Source organism: Coregonus lavaretus, assembly GCF_964263955.1.
Source record: "Coregonus lavaretus genome assembly, chromosome: 26".
Lineage (NCBI taxonomy): Eukaryota > Metazoa > Chordata > Actinopteri > Salmoniformes > Salmonidae > Coregonus > Coregonus lavaretus.
In genome coordinates this window covers 5,961,028-5,982,069 of record NC_140013.1, presented here as the reverse complement: position 1 = coordinate 5,982,069, position 21,042 = coordinate 5,961,028, and the positions used below count along the sequence as shown (strand labels likewise).

At 43.4% G+C, this 21,042-nt stretch overlaps 1 protein-coding gene across 1 annotated transcript in view; it reads right to left on the bottom strand.

Annotated features, from left to right (window-relative positions):
- Nucleotides 1-7,325: 7,325 nt before the first annotated feature.
- The window catches only part of LOC311101233 (glutamate receptor ionotropic, kainate 4-like), a gene marked incomplete at both ends in the record, with an annotated part of 239,444 nt that continues 225,727 nt past the window's right edge, over nt 7,326-21,042 (bottom strand). Inside the window, 7 exons of the mRNA XM_084142345.1 lie at nt 7,326-7,727; nt 9,042-9,160; nt 9,434-9,562; nt 10,142-10,367; nt 10,881-11,046; nt 13,376-13,549; nt 14,682-14,791. Coding sequence (XP_083998471.1) covers nt 7,326-7,727; nt 9,042-9,160; nt 9,434-9,562; nt 10,142-10,367; nt 10,881-11,046; nt 13,376-13,549; nt 14,682-14,791 — 1,326 coding nt within the window. The remainder of the gene's footprint in view (nt 7,728-9,041; nt 9,161-9,433; nt 9,563-10,141; nt 10,368-10,880; nt 11,047-13,375; nt 13,550-14,681; nt 14,792-21,042) is intronic.

Genomic DNA, 21,042 nt, shown 5'->3' with positions numbered 1-21,042 from the left:
AGAGATGAGGGACCAAGTTTTAAGATTCTTCGTGGGAGCACCTTTGTTTGCAGTCAGCACTTTCCCCCTGAGGATAGATACACATCGGCCAGTGGACGGATCCGTATTAAACAGGGATCAGTGCCGTCTAGATTCCACTGGAATGATTGGGGTAAGGATAGGTAGACAGCGTTAAACGTAATACTACTGTAATCCAATAATATATTACTTGTACAAAATGTTTAATAATTTAATCCTGATGCAATATAGCTGCTACATTTTGTCATTTTAGGGACTGAAAAGTGATTACCAAAATGTATCATGACAAGCATATGGTTAATTTCACACATATAGGAGGCGGCTCACAAGCTCGGGAGTCAGTTTACCAGCGAGCAAGAAAGCGTCTTGGTGTTGCTGTCCTGGATGATTCTGATCATGAGATGCCTGACAGCACAGAGGGTGCTTTGCCTGCAGTGACAAACGATCACGACTATGCCTGCCGTCCTTCTCCTGGTTAGTATTACAACAAGTATTTCAACGAAGAACTTGTAGCCTTTATCAAGCTTCGATCTTGAAGTAAGGGACCACTTGTCAGCAAGTCGTTCTACGTCGTTAAGTCGTATTGGTGGCAGATGTGAAAGGGACTGGGTGAACTCCATAATGATGTGCTACTAGCTAAGCGTTCCTAAGCGACACCGGATGTAAACATAACCTGCATCGCGGCAGAACGGAAGTTGTCTGACGTCACGTGAAAAGGGCCTATTTGCCAAAGGTACCGGAATCTTCAATAATTTTGATAATTAACAGAAAATCTATGGCAATATATCGCAACTTTGGTAATTTATACTTGATAAATTATATATAGTATTATTTTTTATAGCTGTATTCATATTGTCCATGGGTTTCTAGTAGATAGACCATATGGTTCAAGAGAAAATAGCCTAATTAATGAAAAAAGAATCTAATCAACAATGGCATTATTTTCAATTACCTCTGCAACTCGTCCAACTATTTACTTTTTTCACAACTGCCACCAGTTTGACGCCAACAAATTGACAACAAATACATATTGACATATTTATATTACTGTGTGTGTAAAAAAATATAAAGGATATTTCATGCTGAAACCCTCATATTAAATAGTATTCAGTAAGTTGATGGTTTATATTTAGGATAATGTTTTACAGCTATATCATTCTGTGTTTTATTTTAAAATTCTTATTTAATTATTTCATATATTTTATATGTGATAAGGCCAGAGAGAGGGCCAGAGATAATTACAAACACCTGTGATAATCTGTAGTACCCAAAAGGGCCACTAGATGTTTTGTGATAGATTACATAAAATTCTTGAAAGATACCAACATTCTGGTAGTTTACTGGTAAACTTAGAAAGTTTCCAGTAATATTCCCTACCTTTGCAAGCCTAGTTGTTAACCTAATCTCATTAGCTTTAAGGAAGAGATCTATATTCACATGCCCCACACTATTTAGTGTAAGCTTGTACTTGAGAAGCTTGAGTAAGAAGCAGCGTGCCCCTTTTGTTGTAACATTTGCACTTGTAGAATCTTTACTTTGCCTTTTAGATCATAATTAACAAGATTATATCTTATCCTAGATTAGCACTACTATTCGCTTTGTGAATAGGGGCCCAGGTTTGACTTTGTCAGCCTTGGAAAATGCAATTAAGATGAAGATCTTAAGATCACTTTATTGGTCAATTGCACACAAGGTCCAACCGGAATTTGACTTCCGCTTTTAACCCAACCCCTCCGAAAGATACACATATATACATACAGTGGCTTGCGAAAGTGTTCACCCCCCTTGGCATTTTTCCTATTTTGTTGCCTTACAACCTGGAATTAAAATGGATTTTGGGGGGGGGTTGTATCATTTGATTTACACAACATGCCTACTACTTGTGGTCCTCTGTAGCTCAGCTGGTAGAGCACGGCGCTTGTAACGCCAAGGTAGTGGGTTCGATCCCCGGGACCACCCATACACAAAAATGTAAGCACGCATGACTGTAAGTCGCTTTGGATAAAAGCGTCTGCTAAATGGCATATTATTATTATTATTATTATTATTACTTTGAAGATGCAAAATATTTTCTATTGTGAAACAAACAAGAAATAAGACAAAAAAACAGAAAACTTGAGCATGTATAACTATTCACCCCCTTCCCCCCCAAAGTCAATACTTTGTAGCAATTAGAGCTGCAAGTCTCTTGGGGTATGTCTATCAGCTTGGCACATCTAGCCACTGGGATTTTTGCCCATTCTTCAAGGCAAAACTGCTCCAGCTCCTTCAAGTTGGATGGGTTCCGCTGGTGTACAGCAATCTTTAAGTCATACCACAGATTCTCAGTTGGATTGAGGTCTGGGCTTTGACTAGGCCATTCCAAGACATTTAAATCGTTCCCCTTAAACCACTAGAGTGTTGCTTTAGCTGTATGCTTAGGGTCATTGTCCTGCTGGAAGGTGAACCTCCGTCCCAGTCTCTAATCTCTGGAAGACTGAAACAGGTTTCCCTCAAGAATTTCCCTGTATTTAGCGCCATCCACCATTCCTTCAATTCTGACCAATTTCCCAGTCCCTGCTGATGAAAAACATCCCCACAGCATGATGCTGCCACCACCATGCTTCACTGTGGGGATGGTGTTCTCGGGGTGATGAGAGGTGTTGGGTTTGCGCCAGACATAGCATTTTCCTTGATGGCGCAAAAAGCGTAATTTTAGTCTCATCTGATCAGAGTACCTTCTTTCATATGTTTGGGGAGTCTCCCACATGCCTTTTGGCGAACACCAAACGTGTTTGCTTATTTTTTTCTTTAAGCAATGGCTTTTTTTCTGGCCACTCTTCCGTAAAGCCCAGTTCTGTGGAGTGTACGGCTTAAAGTGGTCCTATGGACAGATACACCAATCTCTGCTGTGGAGCTTTGCAGTTCCTTCAGGGTTATCTTTGGTCTCTTTGTTGCCTCTCTGATTAATGCCCTCCTTGCCTGGTCCGTGAGTTTTGGTGGGCGGCCCTCTCTTGGCAGGTTTGTTGTGGTGCTATATTCTTTAAAAAAATGTAATAATGGATTTAATGGTGCTCCGTGGGATGTTCAAAGTTTCTGATGTTTTTTTATAACCCAACCCTGATCTGTACTTCTCCACAACTTTGTCCCTGACCTGTTTGGAGAGCTCCTTGGTCTTCATGGTGCCACTTGCTTGGTGGTGCCCCTTGCTTAGTGGTGTTGCAGACTCAGGTGTATATATACTGAGATCATGTGACAGATCATGTGACACTTAGATTGCACACAGGTGGACTTTATTTAACTAATTATGTGACTTCTGAAGGTAATTGGTTGCACCAGATCTTAATTAGGGGCTTCATAGCAAAGGGGGTGAATACATATGCACACACCACTTTTCTGTAGTTTATTTTTTCGAATTTTTTAAAACGAGTTATTTTTTTCATTCCACTTCACCAATTTGGACTATTTTGTGTATGTCCATTACATGAAATCCAAATAAAAATCCATTTAAATTACAGGTTGTAATGCAACAAAATAGGAAAAACGCCAAGGGGGATGAATACTTTTGCAAGGCACTGTATACAGGATTTGGAGCAGTGCGGGGGCTGCCACACTGGATGCCCGGGGAGCTGTTGTTGTGGGGGGTTAAGTGCCTTGCTCAAAGGCACAACGGCAGGCAATGGCATCTAGGATTTGATACCAGCAACCCTTCGGTTGCCAGCTCACTTCCCGACAGATTTTTCCTGTCGGACCCGGGATTCGATCTGGCAACCCTCCGGCTGCTGGCTCGCCCCTCTAACCGCTAGGATACCTGCCTATATAACTGGGAATATTATTAACCATACGTGTAAACATTTTGCATGGCCTTACAATGTTGAATAAAGACAATAGGACTTACAGGAAACCCTCAGAACAGTGATTTATGTTTTAAGAAATGTATTTATAGTGGAATAAAAATGACAACATAAGAAAATAAAGCATATAAAATATAGCAGCCAAATCCTGCCATCCCACACAGGGTCTCCCAGTGAAAGTCTCAGAGTGCTACTTCTACGTGACGATGCCTCAGCATTCCAATTCAACTCCCTTTAGCCTTCAAGGTAATTGGCAATCTTATTCCAACTACACTTGATTTAACGTCTGTAAATGTTTTCAATGCATAAAAGTTGGGAGCACAGAATCCCACTATCCATTCCCTAAACTTGGGAGTTCATCCAGCTGACCCCACGTTGTCTCAGTGTGCGTCCCAAATGGCACCCCATTCCCTATATAACGCACACTACTTTTGACCAGAGCAGGGAATAGCAAAAGAGTACCATTTGGAATGCAACCTCTGTGACCTAGCAACTACATATCATCTCTTTATAATAAACCTGCTAATTGAATTTTTGAATGTATCATTACTCATCGTGCCTGTAGACTTGTGTGCAGTATGTGTGTGCTTGTATGTGGATGTGTGTGTGTTCACAAAAGTTCAATTTGATGTGGATACTGGTTAAGCTGAGGGCTTGTAGAAATCGAGAGCCCCTGGAACCTCCACTGGGAAACCCTGGTTGAGCATTCTGTATTTACACACCTATGACATTAATGTTCCATAAGAGGCTGACACTATACCCTCTGTATTAGATAAAAATGTGCGCTGTACAGCTTTTTCTTTACCCTCTCTCTCTGTATCTATAGGAGCTCGAAAACAAACACACTGTACAGCAAACACCTCTCAGAGAATAGTCACACAGCAAAACCAGGACGACTTCACTCACAGGGTAAAACCTCTTGTAGAGCATAAAACATAATTTATTGACATTGTATGGAAAAATGTCGGACTGGTCTCTAGAGGTAAAATGAACAGACATTTGAGAAGAAATCGAATCCTTTGAAAACAGATGATGATCCCAAGTCTATTTGTAAAATCAAACTAAGGAATAGTATGGCTGTGCATACCACAAGTAAAGGAATTATTAAGTTGCAACACCATATTTGGTTTAATTGAGGGACTTTTACTGGGGAATATGAACCTCATATTTGTTGAGTGTGGTGGCATTGGTTCCTGATTTTCTAGCATTGAAGCAAGATAACGTTCTTAAAAAGTGGTATTCAAAGTTGTGGTCACTGCAGTGGGGTCGGTAAAATGTTTAATGTTTAGAGTCCTTTCAGATTTAAGGTCCAGGTTCTAGAGTAGATGTGACAAATACAAATGAAGCTGACATACCTGGATGGCTCCAATCGAATACTTCGTCAAGATGGCCTGGTTTCAGGCACTCTTAACATATGAGTGGCACACCCTTTGGGCATTGTCAAGGAGACGGATCCATCAAAGCCTAATGTTGAAAGACAGAACATAGTTGTTCACTGTCGCCCACTCATTTTAGTCAATTTAGTAGAAAAGCACAGCCAAAACAATGAACCCCAAGGACACCACCAGCAACGTATAAAAGGAAAATGAGTAACATTACATGCTACATCGATGAATTTGCGATATGGTGCATTGAATAAATCAGCGTAAATAAAAAAAAGCTAAGGAAAATGAAAATGAGCGTTTCTTATTGGACAAGTTCAAGTCTTGTTTCAGTCCTTTTTGTTCCGTTTGGTGCCAAATTAATATGACCCAGATCTTGCACTGAGGGTCTCTGTTGATGGTTAGAGGGATAGCTCACCCCAAAATGGAGGTTTGTAAGCCTTGAGCAATCTGCAGGCCTATGTCCTAAATTAATGGGAATAATTGGCACCATATCATTTTTCGAAATGCATTTTGCAGAATTGTACAAAACAAATGGTGATCCAGGAATAAATGCCACATAAAAGACTTCAAACCCCTCAGACTTATGAAAACGTCAGACAATGTTTCATTTTGGGTGGAGTTTTTAATAATCAAAGTAAAATTCCTGTAAAAACATTTACTGGGAGCGTTCAGTTTTAATTTGTTCTGGAATGTGTTGAATTCTTCCCTAATGCCACCATCTCAGTATGACTACCTCTGCAGTGTGACTATCTGCATTGCCTGTGTGTATTGTGTGTGTGTATTGTGTCTGTGTGTGTGTGTGTGTGTGTGTGTGTGTGTGTGTGTGTGTGTGTGTGTGTGTGTGTGTGTGTGTGTGTGTGTGTGTGTGTGCGCATGCCTGTGTGCCTGCATGTGTGAGTGTGTGCGTTCCTGCGCGCGTGCATGAGTGTGTGTCTGGGTCATGTCGAGGCAATGGTGCAGTACGATGACAAAGAGAGCGAGTTGAATGGAGAGCACAAATTGGGAATAGTGAACCAATACCAATCTCTTACAGTATATGGGATTCATATGAGACTGTATCCCACAGTGGGCAATGGGAAGAAACTCAAAATGGTGGTAAGATGTGGTACCTAGTGTTGGTTATGACTCGTGAACTATGGGCAATATTAAGAGACAGGTACCACACATGAGCAAAGGGAATGAATGAGGACTATTCCTGATTATATTGGGGTTCTTTGTGTCTCTGGGCAAATCGTTTGAACGGGAAACTCATTCTCCCCTCCAATCATCAGCATCATACCTGCTGACATGCGTTGCTGTCTTTCAGAAATACGTTTAAAACATATTTTCGTATAGAATATAGTCACTATTATAAAACAAATCATTGTGTTTGTTTTTATGTTCAGTTCTCTTTGTCGGCGTCGTCTCAAGGCCGTGGTGCGTCCCCATCGCTCAAGATCATATTTTCTGGGGGCACTTTCAAAGAATGATGCTGAATTGGAAGTCTTTTTCTATGTGTTCTCTGTTTGTAGCTCTGAAAAGGCAATAATGTCCACGGTTCTCGAGAAAAGAAAACATCGTATCGTCTCAGAGAACAATAGAATAGTAACAATATGATCAATATCAAGACCACAACAAAAGGATAAATAATTTAAAAACAAATCAACAATTAGCACAATGAGTGACAGAAAATACTGCATAGTACAAATGCCCCATAACCTGTGTCCTTCACATCCTAGACAGGGCATATGGCCTTCGAGACAGACTGCCCATACAGAGAGGTCGTGTCCCCTCTCACGGACATTCTCTGGTAGTCGCTATTGACATGTCCAACAGGAGTTCCATCACTAAGCCCCGGGCATCATTCCAGAGCTCCACAACTCAAAGATCCCTTCCAGGGGGGACGTGCCCAAAATGTCCACAGCCAAAGCCAATGCCCCAGCCGCCGTCCTCCCAAATCAAAAGCACCAGGACCAAATTAGCTCCTGTCACAGTACCACATGCTCCCTGTTGCCCCCGTGGAGAGGTGCCTACTGGGTACAGTAGTACAGTGGGTGTGTGGTGGTCTAGGTAGGTAAAGGGGTTGTCTAGGTCAAAAGGGGGTTCATTGTTATTCGGGTTCGCTGCTGTTGGTAGTTTTCTCCCACTCTATGCTCTCCTCGCTGTGGGTGGGAGAGGCGCCGTGACTGGGGCCTCCCCCGGGACGCATGCCGCGCAGCCCCTGGAAGCGCCGGCACTCGGGGCAGATGCGGATGTGGCTGCAGCCCTGTGCCACTAAAGCCGCCTCCTGCGCCAGTCTGTGGGAGAGGGGCTCGGAGAGGGGCAGGCTGGCAGCAGCGCCACACAGCTTGCCATTGCTCAGGCTGACGGCGGCGGCCCGTGCCCGTCGCTCCTCCAGGGGCAGGGGGCGAGGACGGAGCATGGTCGTCCCCCGCCGACGCCTCAGCTGTAGGCTGTCCCGGCACAGGACGATCCCCTGGAGCTCCCGTAGCATCTCCTCACACACCGACAGCTGCAACACACACAGGGAGAGAGAGGGAAGAGAGAGAGACCGGGAGATCTCACTGACACACTGCAAGATCAGAGACTGATGGACAGACGGACTGACAGACAACAGCTTCACAAATAGGATAGAATAGGATGTACTGGACATTTAAATGTGACAATATCTAACAAAAGGAACTTAAGACGTAGATTGTTGAGAAAATACAACAACAACCTAGGGTCTTCAAAGAAAAACAGACAACTGTACAACATTCTATACGGTACTTGATGGTTAAGTATTGACATATTTCCTCTAAATTGTTTAACATTCTTATATATTATATGAAATGATTGTGAAATATTGGTTCCATTGTAAAATGAGCCATTCTCATCTCCATAACATAAGACTAATCCCTGCCCTGCATTGCCCATATTGCTCAAACTGCATTCAATGGGTGTTACTGTATCTGTGTGTGCTGGTGTCCCTGTCCTCCTCTCCCAATGAAATCACACAGTGTCAGTGTGGACTAGACTACGTCAGGGTGAGGAGAACAGAGAAAGACATGATAATCACACATCACAGTGAGCTGTAGTCAGACAGTATAACTTTCTAACTGTGTTGGCCAAGGCATCTCCCTTTGTGCAATGTAATAGAAGGGAACATGGGCTATGAGCCATGCCATTATAACTGACAAAAATCAAACAAGTCAATCCAAATACGCACTTAGATAGATAGACAGTTTGTATGCATACACACTAACTTGATTGTTTCCTAGTCCCCCCAAAAATAAGTCAGGTGGCATAGGCTTTTCTGTACACATGCTGGTTTATTTTGAAATATTTATCACAGTGTTGTATCGGGAACAAATCCAATTGAAAACACAATCATATTTCGTAAAGAAAAACATGACAGAAAAATACAGCAGAAACTGAAATTAAATCCATTTCAAACCACAAAACTACGTCTCATTCAAATGTTCATTCAAAGGGGGCGGATTTTAGGTTGTTCAAGAATAAAAGCACAGCATTTGAAGCCACATTCACTACCAGTGGAGACAGCTGAGGTCTCCTACATAAAGACCTGTAGATAGATAGTTAGATACTGTATGTGAGGTATTATCTTTGGCTTTGTGCTGTAAGGTCTCGGAGGCAAATAAAGGCATGGCGCTCACTCGGCAAGGGGCTGGCAGGGATAGGCAGCGGTGTGATCCCCCTGTATGAGGCAGCATAGTGGGGCTTGTGGGGCTTGCTGCTCCTGGAGTTGAGCTGGGTCTGGGAGAAGAGAGCATCAGGGAGGGGAGAGGGAGACAAAGCAGATGCAGGTAAAATAGCCCTCTCTCACCTCTGTTCCGGGCGTCTGCCGCAGAAACCACATAAACTCCAGCACCGCCATGAAGATGGCCACCAGGAGACCACACACCAGCACCACGAAGATACCGCCTATGTTTTCCATGCCTAGCCCTGAGAGGGAGGGAGAGAGGGAGAGAGACAGAGAGAGAGAAATAGAGAAAGAGAGAGTCACAAACGCACGTACAAATACAATGCACATATACTGTATACACACACATGCCCACGCCCCACCACCACAAACATACACACACACACCACAGTCGGCATCACAGTGACCCTGATACTACACCTGTCTAAATAGGGTGAGTAAGATGAGAGGGGGAGGACAAGGGGGAAGGATGGATAGAGAGAGAGAGAGAATGACAGATGGAGGAGTAATGGCACCTTTGGCACGGTGATCCTCCTCCTTTGGACACTTGCCACCATCCCACCATTTCCTCTTCAAGATCTCTAGACGGTTGTCTTCTTGCAGCTTGAGGATGGCAAGGTCAAACTCATCCCGGTACAGTGACCCTGAGGAGGGAGGAGATGTACAGAGGGTCACAGCCCTGCAAAGACCATCTTGTCAATGAGTGAGCATCTAGTTATATTCCTGTAAAGTTTCCTGTAGCATGTGTTTTTATGTATTATGATGAGTACAGTTTACAAGAAGTGCTAGTCTATATGTGTGTGCGTAAACGTAACCTTCCTATGACCTATGTATTTGTTGGTTTGACTTTGAACAATAAAATATAGATTTTTCAAGCAAACTCCATTCCATACCAAGAGTCGCTGAAAATAATTTCACTCATTCCAGTTTGCTCCACTGTTCATGGACTTTGGAAGTGATGTAGTGACAGCATTTCCTTTTCATAAACACTGCACTAAGGAGAGTGAGCAGAGAAAACCCATACATTTGCCAATAAAATGCCCGCTCCAGTTGGAGTCGTGTAAATTCTGTCTTTTCTCTTACCCACTGCAATGCCGATGTATCCAACAGGCCTATCTGGGTGAGGTTACAATTGGTACTCTCTCCTTCTCCTACCTACCCACCCCTCCTTCTCCTCCATCCCCTTCTCTCCTACCCATCTTCCCTCCACCCTCTACACTTACCCACTGGCATGCCGATGCCGTAGCCCTTGGTATCCAGCAGACCTCCTATCTGGGTGAGGTTACAGTTGCGCTGGCGGTAGTACTCATTCATGGTGCTCTCTAGTAGGTAGGCATAGTTGGAGTTGACCACGCGGGCGATGCCCTCCTCCGTGCTCTTCACAAACACACTGGGCTGCTTGGAGTGCATGAAGTTCCACATGCGTTGGTACGTCTGGTAGCGCGAGTTCTGTGATATAGGGGGACGTGACAAGAAGAGGGAGAAGCACGGTCAGATCTGGTCTGATCTGGTCTGATCTGAGGGCATGCTTTGGGCTCTGGAGCACAAAAGAGGCCCCATAGGAATCTAAAGGAGAGAGAGGAGCTCCTTCTCTCTCTGACTGTCTCTCTTTCTGTCTTTGTCTCTGTCTTTCTCTCTTGGTCCCTCTCTCTGTCTTTCTATATCCCCCCCCTCTCTCTTTCTCTTTGACAGGTGAAAGCCTCCTTTGAGGCCTGCTACATAGACGGACAGGGAAAGTCAGCAGCTGACCCACACTGCCTATCTCTCCAGGTGCAGCACTGAGCTTTCCTTCAGGGGGAAGAGGATATTGACAATCAGACAGGAAACAGATAAGTCATGGAGGTGGAGGTGGAGAGGGGGACAGACAGTGAGGTGACAGGGTCTAAGATAAGATCAGTGACAGGTCATCTATTATAGTGGAAGGAGCCGTGTGTGTGGAATGTATGTGTGTGTGCCCTTCACCTGGAAGAAGGTCATGGTGGAGCCCCCGTGCATGGTGCCGTACTCGATGGCCGTCTGGTCAGCCAGGTCGTCCACTGACTCGATGGGCACCTCCATCCTCTGGACGGTGAGGAAGGCAGCCAGGTTGGCCGTGTAGGACGAGATGATGATCAGGGTGAACGCCCACCTGGAGGAATAGCGGGAGCAGCAGTCAGACATACCGACAGGGACTACCTCAGAGGTACAGTATTATGTATAGACTCACACAGACTACCTCAGAGGTACAGTATCAGCTATAGACTCACACAGACTACCTCAGAGGTACAGTATCATGTATAGACTCACACAGACTACCTCAGAGGTACAGTATCATGTATAGACTCACACAGACTACCTCAGAGGTACAGTATCATGTATAGACTCACACAGACTACCTCAGAGGTACAGTTAAGGTACAGTAGAGGTTAATGGGTCACTGTCTCAGGCAAAACCAATGAGTTGTGGCGTTCCGCAGGGGAGCGTGCACGGGCCTCTATGGTTTTTACTGTATATAAACGATATGAAAGATGCTTGCTCTTGCAATCGTTCCTTTATGCGGATGACTCTACACTTCTGGTGTCTCACAAAAGTAAAACTATGTTGGAGAGCATACTTATCACAAAGCTTACTAACATTAGCAAATGGCTTGGAGATAATAAGCTATCTCTGCACTTAGGTAAAACTGAGGCAATTATTTTTTTGTCCAGACCTAAATTGTGTAGGTCCTCTGAAATCAGAGTGGAGTTAGGGGGTGAGGTGCTGCCTACTGAAACCTATGTTAGCTACCTGGGATGCATCCTTGATGGAAGCTTGGGAGGTGTGAGCATGGCCACTAAAGTGCTAGGGAAGGTTAATGCCAGGACTAAGTTTTTGGCTAGAAAGTCCAAGCTGCTTGATAAGGACTCCATGAGAGTGCTAGCCACTGCCCTCATTCACTGCCATTTTGACCACGCTAGTACTTCCTGGTTTGGGGGCTTATCAGGGTATTATTGAAGGTGAGTACACGTACTCACATAGGCAGGAGCTGCTTTCAGGAACTCAACTGGCTGCCTGTTGAGGCCAGGGTGTCCCAGATTAGACTGGGTTTGGTTTACAGGAGTATTTATGGTTCTGCGCCCAGATATCTAACTGATTACTTTCCCCATGTTAGGGACGCACACAATCACAGCACCAGATCAGGTGTTGCTAATGTGTGCATATACAGGTTCAGGAGTAATGCTGGGAAAGGTACTTTCTTGTATACTGGAGCCTCAGAGTGGAATGAGTTGCCTTTGCCCATAAAAATGGCAGCTTTAAAAATAAAGTTAAAAACTGTTTGATGTCTGCTGTGCCCATATGAATGTACCCTTCGATTTACCTGTAATGATGAGATAGATGTTCTTCTTCTTTGTTTTTATGTTTTAGTATCTCGCTGTCATACTGTGTTCAACCGTGTTCCATCTTGCCTAGCCATCTTGTTTCAAGAGGACCACAATGGAAATAAGTCCCAGACTTTATTGTGTGTTATCCTCGATGTTTTTACTCATGTGCATGTATGGCTTTTTCAAGTTTTATGTGTGCTTGTTTTTTTAAATGGTCGAATTAATAAACTAAACTATGTATCAGCTCTAGACTCACACAGACTACCTCAGTGTCTACCAGGTATAGACTCACACAGACTACCTCAGTGTCTACCAGGTATAGACTCAGACATACAGACTACCTCAGTGTCTACCAGGTATAGACTCAGACATACAGACTACCTCAGTGTCTACCAGGTATAGACTCAGACATACAGACTACCTCAGTGTCTACCAGGTATAGACTCAGACATACAGACTACCTCAGTGTCTACCAGGTATAGACTCAGACATACAGACTACCTCAGTGTCTACCAGGTATAGACTCAGACATACAGACTACCTCAGCGGTACAGTATCAGGTATAGTATCAGACTCTGCAATTTCCCATGACCACGTGACCTGAATTGGAAATATTCAGGGCCCAGATGGTAGGCTAATTGGAGCAGATATGATCATAGTGAAATGATCATAGTGTCGTCTTAAGGGAAACATGGGAAAATGTTACTTTGATGTTCCTGAAGCTGCAGTAGAGAGGTCAAGGCCACAGGCAAAAGGTTAACCTCTAATTAGCAACCGCTGATAAACCCTTTTCACACTACTAAACTGAACCTGCTCTAGCCTGCCTGGTTATACATCCACCATAGAACCATGCTGGAAATGATATATCTGAGCGACATTACGGTTCAGGTCTGCAAGATAGTGTGGAAAGCTTCTAGACAGATACATGTGCCGTATGTGTACAAGTGTCTAAGTCAGGCAGTGTGATTTAGCAAGTACACTATTACCCTTTTCACACTACTGTGCCAAACCAAGCTGTGCCAAGCCAAGCTGTACTGGATGGGGTTACACATCCACCATAGTTGCTGGAACTGTGCTGGAAAGGACCATGCGAGAAAAAAACTAATTTGTACTCACCATACTCCACTGACGCAGCGTGTGGAGAGGGCGCGGGGGGCAATGGTGGACCCCTGCTGCATGAATCCCCCCACGGGGAACCAGAAGCTGTTGCCCAGTGAGTATTGGTTGATGAGGAGGTTACAGCGCCCCTTCAGGCAGGGGTGGGGATTGTACCACTCGTAGGGGGTGAGTCTAAACAGGCACGCGGACACACAGACACAGACACACACGCACGCACGCACGCACACAGTGAGAGAAATTATAGGGGAAAAACAACAATTTAAACAGTCAGCGAAGCACAAAGTCACCTTGAATCCCATGAGGTGGTGTAACGTGTTTTTCAGTCCACCTGGGTCAGCTCATGTACACTCCCATACACCTGCTGCTGTCTGCTGTGAGTGAAAGCAGTCTAATAAGCCACTAAATATGCTTTACGGAGCAGAACGTTGAGCTGCCATTACAGCTTGCGGTATATTACTGTGTTTGTAGGATGATACAAGTTCTAGAAACCTATAATTCATTGAATGCATGCTTTGACTACTCAGGCAAATCTCCAAGGGGAAAGCGTAATACAGAGCGTAACACATTGTATTTAGCTTCCTTCAACATACAAACGAGTAAAGAATAATTGACTTCCAACAAATCAAATCACTTAAAACGTGATGTCAGCACACCTTTGGCAACCCCTCCTCTCAGAATGTCTCATTACAGCTGTTGTCGTTGTCACTAGTCAGTGGGAGGTTGTTTTCTTGTATTGTTGCTTTTTAAATGTACCTGATTTTTCTTTCAGGCACAGTCACATGACATCAACATTTAATCAAGATGGTTCCACTTCCATCAACTTTCAAAATCATCACCTTTCAAAATGAGAAAGGTGTCAACCCACCCCCTTTTTTCCCCACAGAAATGAAATAACTCCTCTGTAGCTCAATTGTTAGAGCATGGCGCTTGTACCGCCAGGGTAGTGGGTTCGATCCCCGGGACCACCCATACGTAAAAATGTATGCGCACATGACTGTAAGTCGCTTTGGATAAAAGAGTCTGCTAAATGGCATATTATTATTATTACACAATAAATACATACATTATTACATCAAGTGGTTGCTGCCTGCTACTAAATCATCTCTCCTTCCTCCTGAAGTGTGCACTCGTTCACTACTCTATAGGGAATTTCCTATCAAATCCATGAACAAGTGCACAATTCGGGAGAAAGGAGAGATTATTGGGACACAACACATGTATAATTGTACTTTATATGACATGTCAGTTCCTCCAAAGCACCAGTAGATGTCAATGTGGAGCTGAGAGGAGTTGGAGGACGTACCTGGCCACCAGAAAGAGCACACAGCTGACTGCCAGGTAGGCTAGCAGCATGAAGAGCCACACCCCAGGGGAGAAAGGGTCTAGGAAGGAGAAGTAGCCAGGTCTGCGCCCCTACAACACACACGTACGCACACACGCACACGCACACACACACGCACACACACACACAGAGCGAGAGAGAGGTGGTTAGCTTCATTACATACACACAGATACACCCTAAGCCAATACATCTGTAACAGATTTATCCCTATGACCGAGCGTTCACCAAAACTACAATCCCCTTGATAATAAGCAATACAACATGCATGCATTGCAAATGCTCCCTGCCCCCAAAATATATTGCATGTGCGGCGAGGGGAAAGGATTTAAAGGCATCTAAAAATTCTAAATGATGAATTAATCCATAATTAGGCCTGGTTGAGGCCAGATATTCATTAATGTGTCTGTAATCACTAAAGCATTATTGTAATTGAGCAACATAGGAGGGGAGCTGGAGATTTCTAATTACAGTAGAGAGAATTAGGACTGGCCTGTCTGAGGAGCCTGCTGCTACCAGCTTGCCTTGTGAAAATGATCCATTTATGGTGCCAGCGTCCCTGTACTCTCTGATAGAGACTCTGTAATGGTACTCAAACTGGTCAGAGGCCATTCTAGTTTTAGAGAGAGTCTTGAAACGAGAAAGGGTAGTGTGTATATTTTTTTAGGATGTGACCACCGGGTTCAAACTCGGGTCTCCTGCATGCCACAATACAGTCTTAGGCCACTGAGTTAAAGGCATTCCAAACCACCTCAGCTACAAAGGCAGGACGTACAATTAAAAGGTAATGCCAATATCGGTATAATGCAGTGACAACTCCTGCAAGAGTATATATTCGAAAAGTAACTAGGTGAAGGTTGTGCTGACACGAGGTGTCTTGTGGTCATCCAATCTGGTGCCAAGTGAAGCGAGCGTTTTGTTTACAGCGCTACTCTATTTAATTCCCTGTTTAGTTGCCACTAACGGACCATTAAGGAAGAGCAGAGCTGTTGAGGAAACAGCACAACACTAGCAGATGGTGTAGTGAAAAGATCAGAGCGAGAGAAATGGAAAGAGAGGGATGGATGGAGGGAGATAGAGACAGAGAGAGAGAGAGGAAGAGAAAGAGAGATGGGACATGCTGTTCACTAAGCTTTACTGTGATGTGGTTGTTTAAGAGTTGGAGAGGACATTGGCCTGTGTGATATACAGCTCGACTTTCAAGAAGTAACAGCAGTACGTAGAACAAAAATGTAGGCACACCTGATGTAATGTACAGTGGGGGAAAAAAGTATTTAGTCAGCCACCAATTGTGCAAGTTCTCCCACTTAAAAAGATGAGAGAGGCCTGTAATTTTCATCATAGGTACACGTTAACTATTATTTTTTTCTCCAGAAAATCACATTGTAGGATTTTTTATGAATTTATTTGCAAATTATGGTGGAAAATAAGTATTTGGTCAATAACAAAAGTTTCTCAATACTTTGTTATATACCCTTTGTTGGCAATGACACAGGTCAAACGTTTTCTGTAAGTCTTCACAAGGTTTTCACACACTGTTGCTGGTATTTTGGCCCATTCCTCCATGCAGATCTCCTCTAGAGCAGTGATGTTTTGGGGCTGTCGCTGGGCAACACAGACTTTCAACTCCCTCCAAAGATTTTCTATGGGGTTGAGATCTGGAGACTGGCTAGGCCACTCCAGGACCTTGAAATGCTTCTTACGAAGCCACTCCTTCGTTGCCCGGGCGGTGTGTTTGAGATCATTGTCATGCTGAAAGACCCAGCCACGTTTCATCTTCAATGCCCTTGCTGATGGAAGGAGGTTTTCACTCAAAATCTCACGATACATGGCCCCATTCATTCTTTCCTTTACACGGATCAGTCGTCCTGGTCCCTTTGCAGAAAAACAGCCCCAAAGCATGATGTTTCCACCCCCATGCTTCACAGTAGGTATGGTGTTCTTTGGATGCAACTCAGCATTCTTTGTCCTCCAAACACGACGAGTTGAGTTTTTCCCCAAAAGTTCTATTTTGGTTTCATCTGACCATATGACATTCTCCCAATCCTCTTCTGGATCATCCAAATGCACTCTAGCAAACTTCAGACGGGCCTGGACATGTACTGGCTTAAGCAGGGGGACACGTCTGGCACTGCAGGATTTGAGTCCCTGGCGGCGTAGTGTGTTACTGATGGTAGGCTTTGTTACTTTGGTCCCAGCTCTCTGCAGGTCATTCATTAGGTCCCCCCGTGTGGTTCTGGGATTTTTGCTCACCGTTCTTGTGATCATTTTGACCCCACAGGGTGAGATCTTGCGTGGAGCCCCAGATCGAGGGAGATTATCAGTGGTCTTGTATGTCTTCCATTTCCTAATAATTGCTCCCACAGTTGATTTCTTCAAACCAAGCTGCTTACCTATTGCAGATTCAGTCTTCCCAGCCTGGTGCAGGTCTACAATTTTGTTTCTGGTGTCCTTTGACAGCTCTTTGGTCTTGGCCATAGTGGAGTTTGGAGTGGGACTGTTTGAGGTTGTGGACAGGTGTCTTTTATACTGATAACAAGTTCAAACAGGTGCCATTAATACAGGTAACGAGTGGAGGACAGAGGAGCCTCTTAAAGAAGAAGTTACAGGTCTGTGAGAGCCAGAAATCTTGCTTGTTTGTAGGTGACCAAATACTTATTTTCCACCATAATTTGCCAATAAATTCATTAAAAATCCTACAATGCGATTTTCTGGATTTTATTTTCTCAATTTGTCTGTCATAGTTGACGTGTACCTATGATGAAAATTACAGGCCTCTCTCATCTTTTTAAGTGGGAGAACTTGCACAATTGGTGGCTGACTAAATACTTTTTTTCCCCACTGTAAACAGTTGCCTAGGAGAATCAAAAATGAAAGTGCAGAGTGAAAGGGACTGACAAAGCGAAGGTCTGTGTGACCAAACTGTATTTTATCAGGTTAGACCTTGAAAGTCTTATAGTAGTATGTTTGTATTCTCTTTGCATTTCTATCAAGTATCACTCAGCCAACCATTCTATTTGCTTGTGTAAAGCCACTGAGCATTTTCTACTCTTGTCCTGTATTCAACAGTAGCTCATTCCCTGTGGCCCTCCAGGCATCTCAGCACAGCAGTGTTAAAATCCTTGAGCTAATGTGCGCTAATGTGATTAGCATGACTTTTGTAAGTAACAGCAAACTTTCCAGGACATTGACATGTCTTATATGGGCAGAAAGCTTAAATTCTTGTTAAAGTGCACTGTCCAATTTACAGTAGCTATTAAAGTGAAAAAATACCATGCTATTATTTGAGGAGAGTGCACAACAACAAAAAACTTATCACGGCAACTGGTTTGATACGTTCACCTCTGAAGGTAAATAATGTACTTACATTCAGTAATCTTGCTCTGATTTGTCATCCTAAGGGTCCCAGAGATAAAATGTAGCATAGTTTTGTTTGATAAAATCCATTTTTATATTCAAATGTAGGAACTGGGTTCTACAGTTTGAACCCCTGCTGTCTCTGGCTCAACACCCACCCCGCCCGGCCATCTAGATGTGTGAAAGTTAGTGTATAAGCTAATGATCCATCATGTATGACATTCCTGGGAGTGTGTAAACTTACATTTTGTATTACCATATCATTTTTGTATGTTCTCTATAGTTATGTACTTTAAAAAGTATCCATTGACCAATTCGGCATATTTGGGCAGACGACACAAAATAGTCCAGTATTGCAATGCTTCACTGGATCAATCTGAAACTTTGCACACACACTGCTGCCATTTAGTGGGCAAAATCTAAATTGCACTTAAACTGCAATATTATATTGCGGCCTTTCTCTTGCGTTTCAAAGATGATGGAACAAAAAAAACATTAGAAAACGCATGTTTTTTTGTTTGTATTATCTTTTACCAGATCTAATGTGTTATATTCTCCTACATTAATTTCACATTTCCACAAACGTCAAAGTGTTTCCTTTCAAATGGTATCAAGAATATGCATATCCTTGCTTCAGGTCCTAAGCTACAGGCAGTTAGATTTGGGTATGTCATTTTAGGGGAAAATGGGAAAAAAGGATCCGATCCTTAAGAGGTTATGTATAAAATGGGAAATTACAAGGTTGTAAAATGTTGTTGACCTCTAAAACACCATTTAAGACTGATTAATTTACTAATATGTTGCTGTTTTACAATTTTAAGAATTCTTGAAAAATATGCTCTACCAGGCGATTGAGTTGCCCATTAAAGGAATGCTATTAAGCCAAAGCTAGTGATAATGGACAACAGAGAAATATTGTTCTGATATTTCTTTGCCAGCTCTAGGAAGAGTCTTGGTGGTTTTAAACATCTTCCATTTAAGAATGATGGAGGCCACTGTGTTCTTGGGGACCTTAAATGCTGCAGAAATATTTTGGTACCCTTCCCCAGATCTGTGCCTCGACACAATCCTGTCTCGGAGCTGTACGGACAATTCCTTCGACCTCATGGCTTGGTTTTTGCTCTGCATGCACTGTCAACTGTGGGACCTTATATAGACAGGTGTTTGCCTTTGCAAACAATGTCCAATCAATTGAATTTACCACAGGTGGACTCCAATCAAGTTGTAGAAACATCTCAAGGTTGATCAATGGAAACAGGATGCACTTAAGCTCAATTTCGACTCTCATAGCAAAGTGTCTGAATACTTATGTATATAAGATATTTCTGTTTTTTATTTTTAATAAATGTGCAAACATTTCTAAACACCTGTTTGTGCTTTGTCATTCTGGGGTGATGTGTGTAGATTGCTGAGGATTTATATTCATTTAAATCAATTTTAGAATAAGGCTGTAACGTAACAAAATGTGGAAAAAGTCAAGGGATCTGAATACTTTCCGAAGGCACTGTAATTTAAATGAAAAAGTCTATGCAAATTCCAATACAAAATTAATTTACTCTAATTAGGCAACTCAAACGGCTGGTTGCGATGATTGCGATGCATTATTTATCAAAGTTTATGTCATGCAAACAAAACGTATCCATTAATGGCCTATATTGAGGCTAAATACACATATTTAGCAGAACAATACTTTTTCTGATATTTTTCTTCGGGGTGTGCCAGTTAAAGGGTTAAGTTGGTAACATGTAATTCTGTGTGTGTGTGTACTGGGCGATGGAGGGAGGGGAGGGAGGGATGGCAAGGTGTGATGGTACGTTTGTTTCTTCTCAAATAGGAGAGAGAGCCCCCTCAGGCTGTCAGGAAGACCTCTGAGGTGCCAGTCATCTGCACCTACTGTAGTCAAGGTGGGCATCACGACTGGCGAAGGCAGCTACGAGCACAACAGGTCTTTTTTTGGTAACATTTGATTTGAAGCCTGCAGGTATAATGGTTTGTTACTTGCAAGTATGCGCCTATGACTTATTATACAGTTTATAATATGTAATGACTCTATTTTTTAGGACTATTTAGACATTGCGGGAAAGCGGGAATTGAACCCTGGTCTCCCGGATCATGTGCCAAAAGTCAGGACTGTTACCACTCGACCACGGGCTCTGCACTGCACAACAGGTCTCTGACTGTACTCGACTGTATCCAGGCATGCATGGCGCTCTGACTGGATAGGGAGGTCTTTATTGGACATGGGCTTTATAGAGTGTAATCATCATCATCATCATCTCATCAAATGGAGAACCGGGGGAGAGGAAGAGAGGAGACGGGAGGCGCCGGTTGTGACAACTGCCTCATTGCCCGTGCTGATTTTACAAGCCAATCCAAACAATTGGAAATGAAGCGTTATACAAACTCCTCTCCCCGTAGGCTACTTTGTGTTAAGTGGCGGGATATAAGACCTTTAGCACAGAGTTTCTCAACCCAGAAGCGCAACATCGCGAGACTTCCGGGAACGCTTGCGAAGCAGACCAAGCAGACCAGGCCGGGGTTTGATGTTTGAGAAGTCAGTGAGAGAAGTGAAAACTTCTTCCTTAGTTGTTAATTTTCTCGAAATCTAAAGGCACAACCTAGATTCGAGCCAATGTCTGAAGTAGCTGAACTTGTTTTTAGTCCAACCTTGTGAAAGTGACAAATCAACACGTTTTCATTTTTGTCAAAAACAACTTCATATCAAAGGAGTGCCTTCGATTTGACGGCCTGCACATGCGCAGTTTGGAACGAAACGACTGTTAGACCGGATGACGTGTTTCTGCGCATGAGCTTAGCTAGCCAACGTCGCCATGACGTTGCCTAAAAGTGTGATCGGGGATTTCTATTGGAGAAGCAGTTTCTGCCTATCTTCATCCTGTACTGTCTTTGCCTTTAGTGAGTGGGGTCACGTTCAAGGATTTCACCAGCATATCCCTCCTCCCTCCCC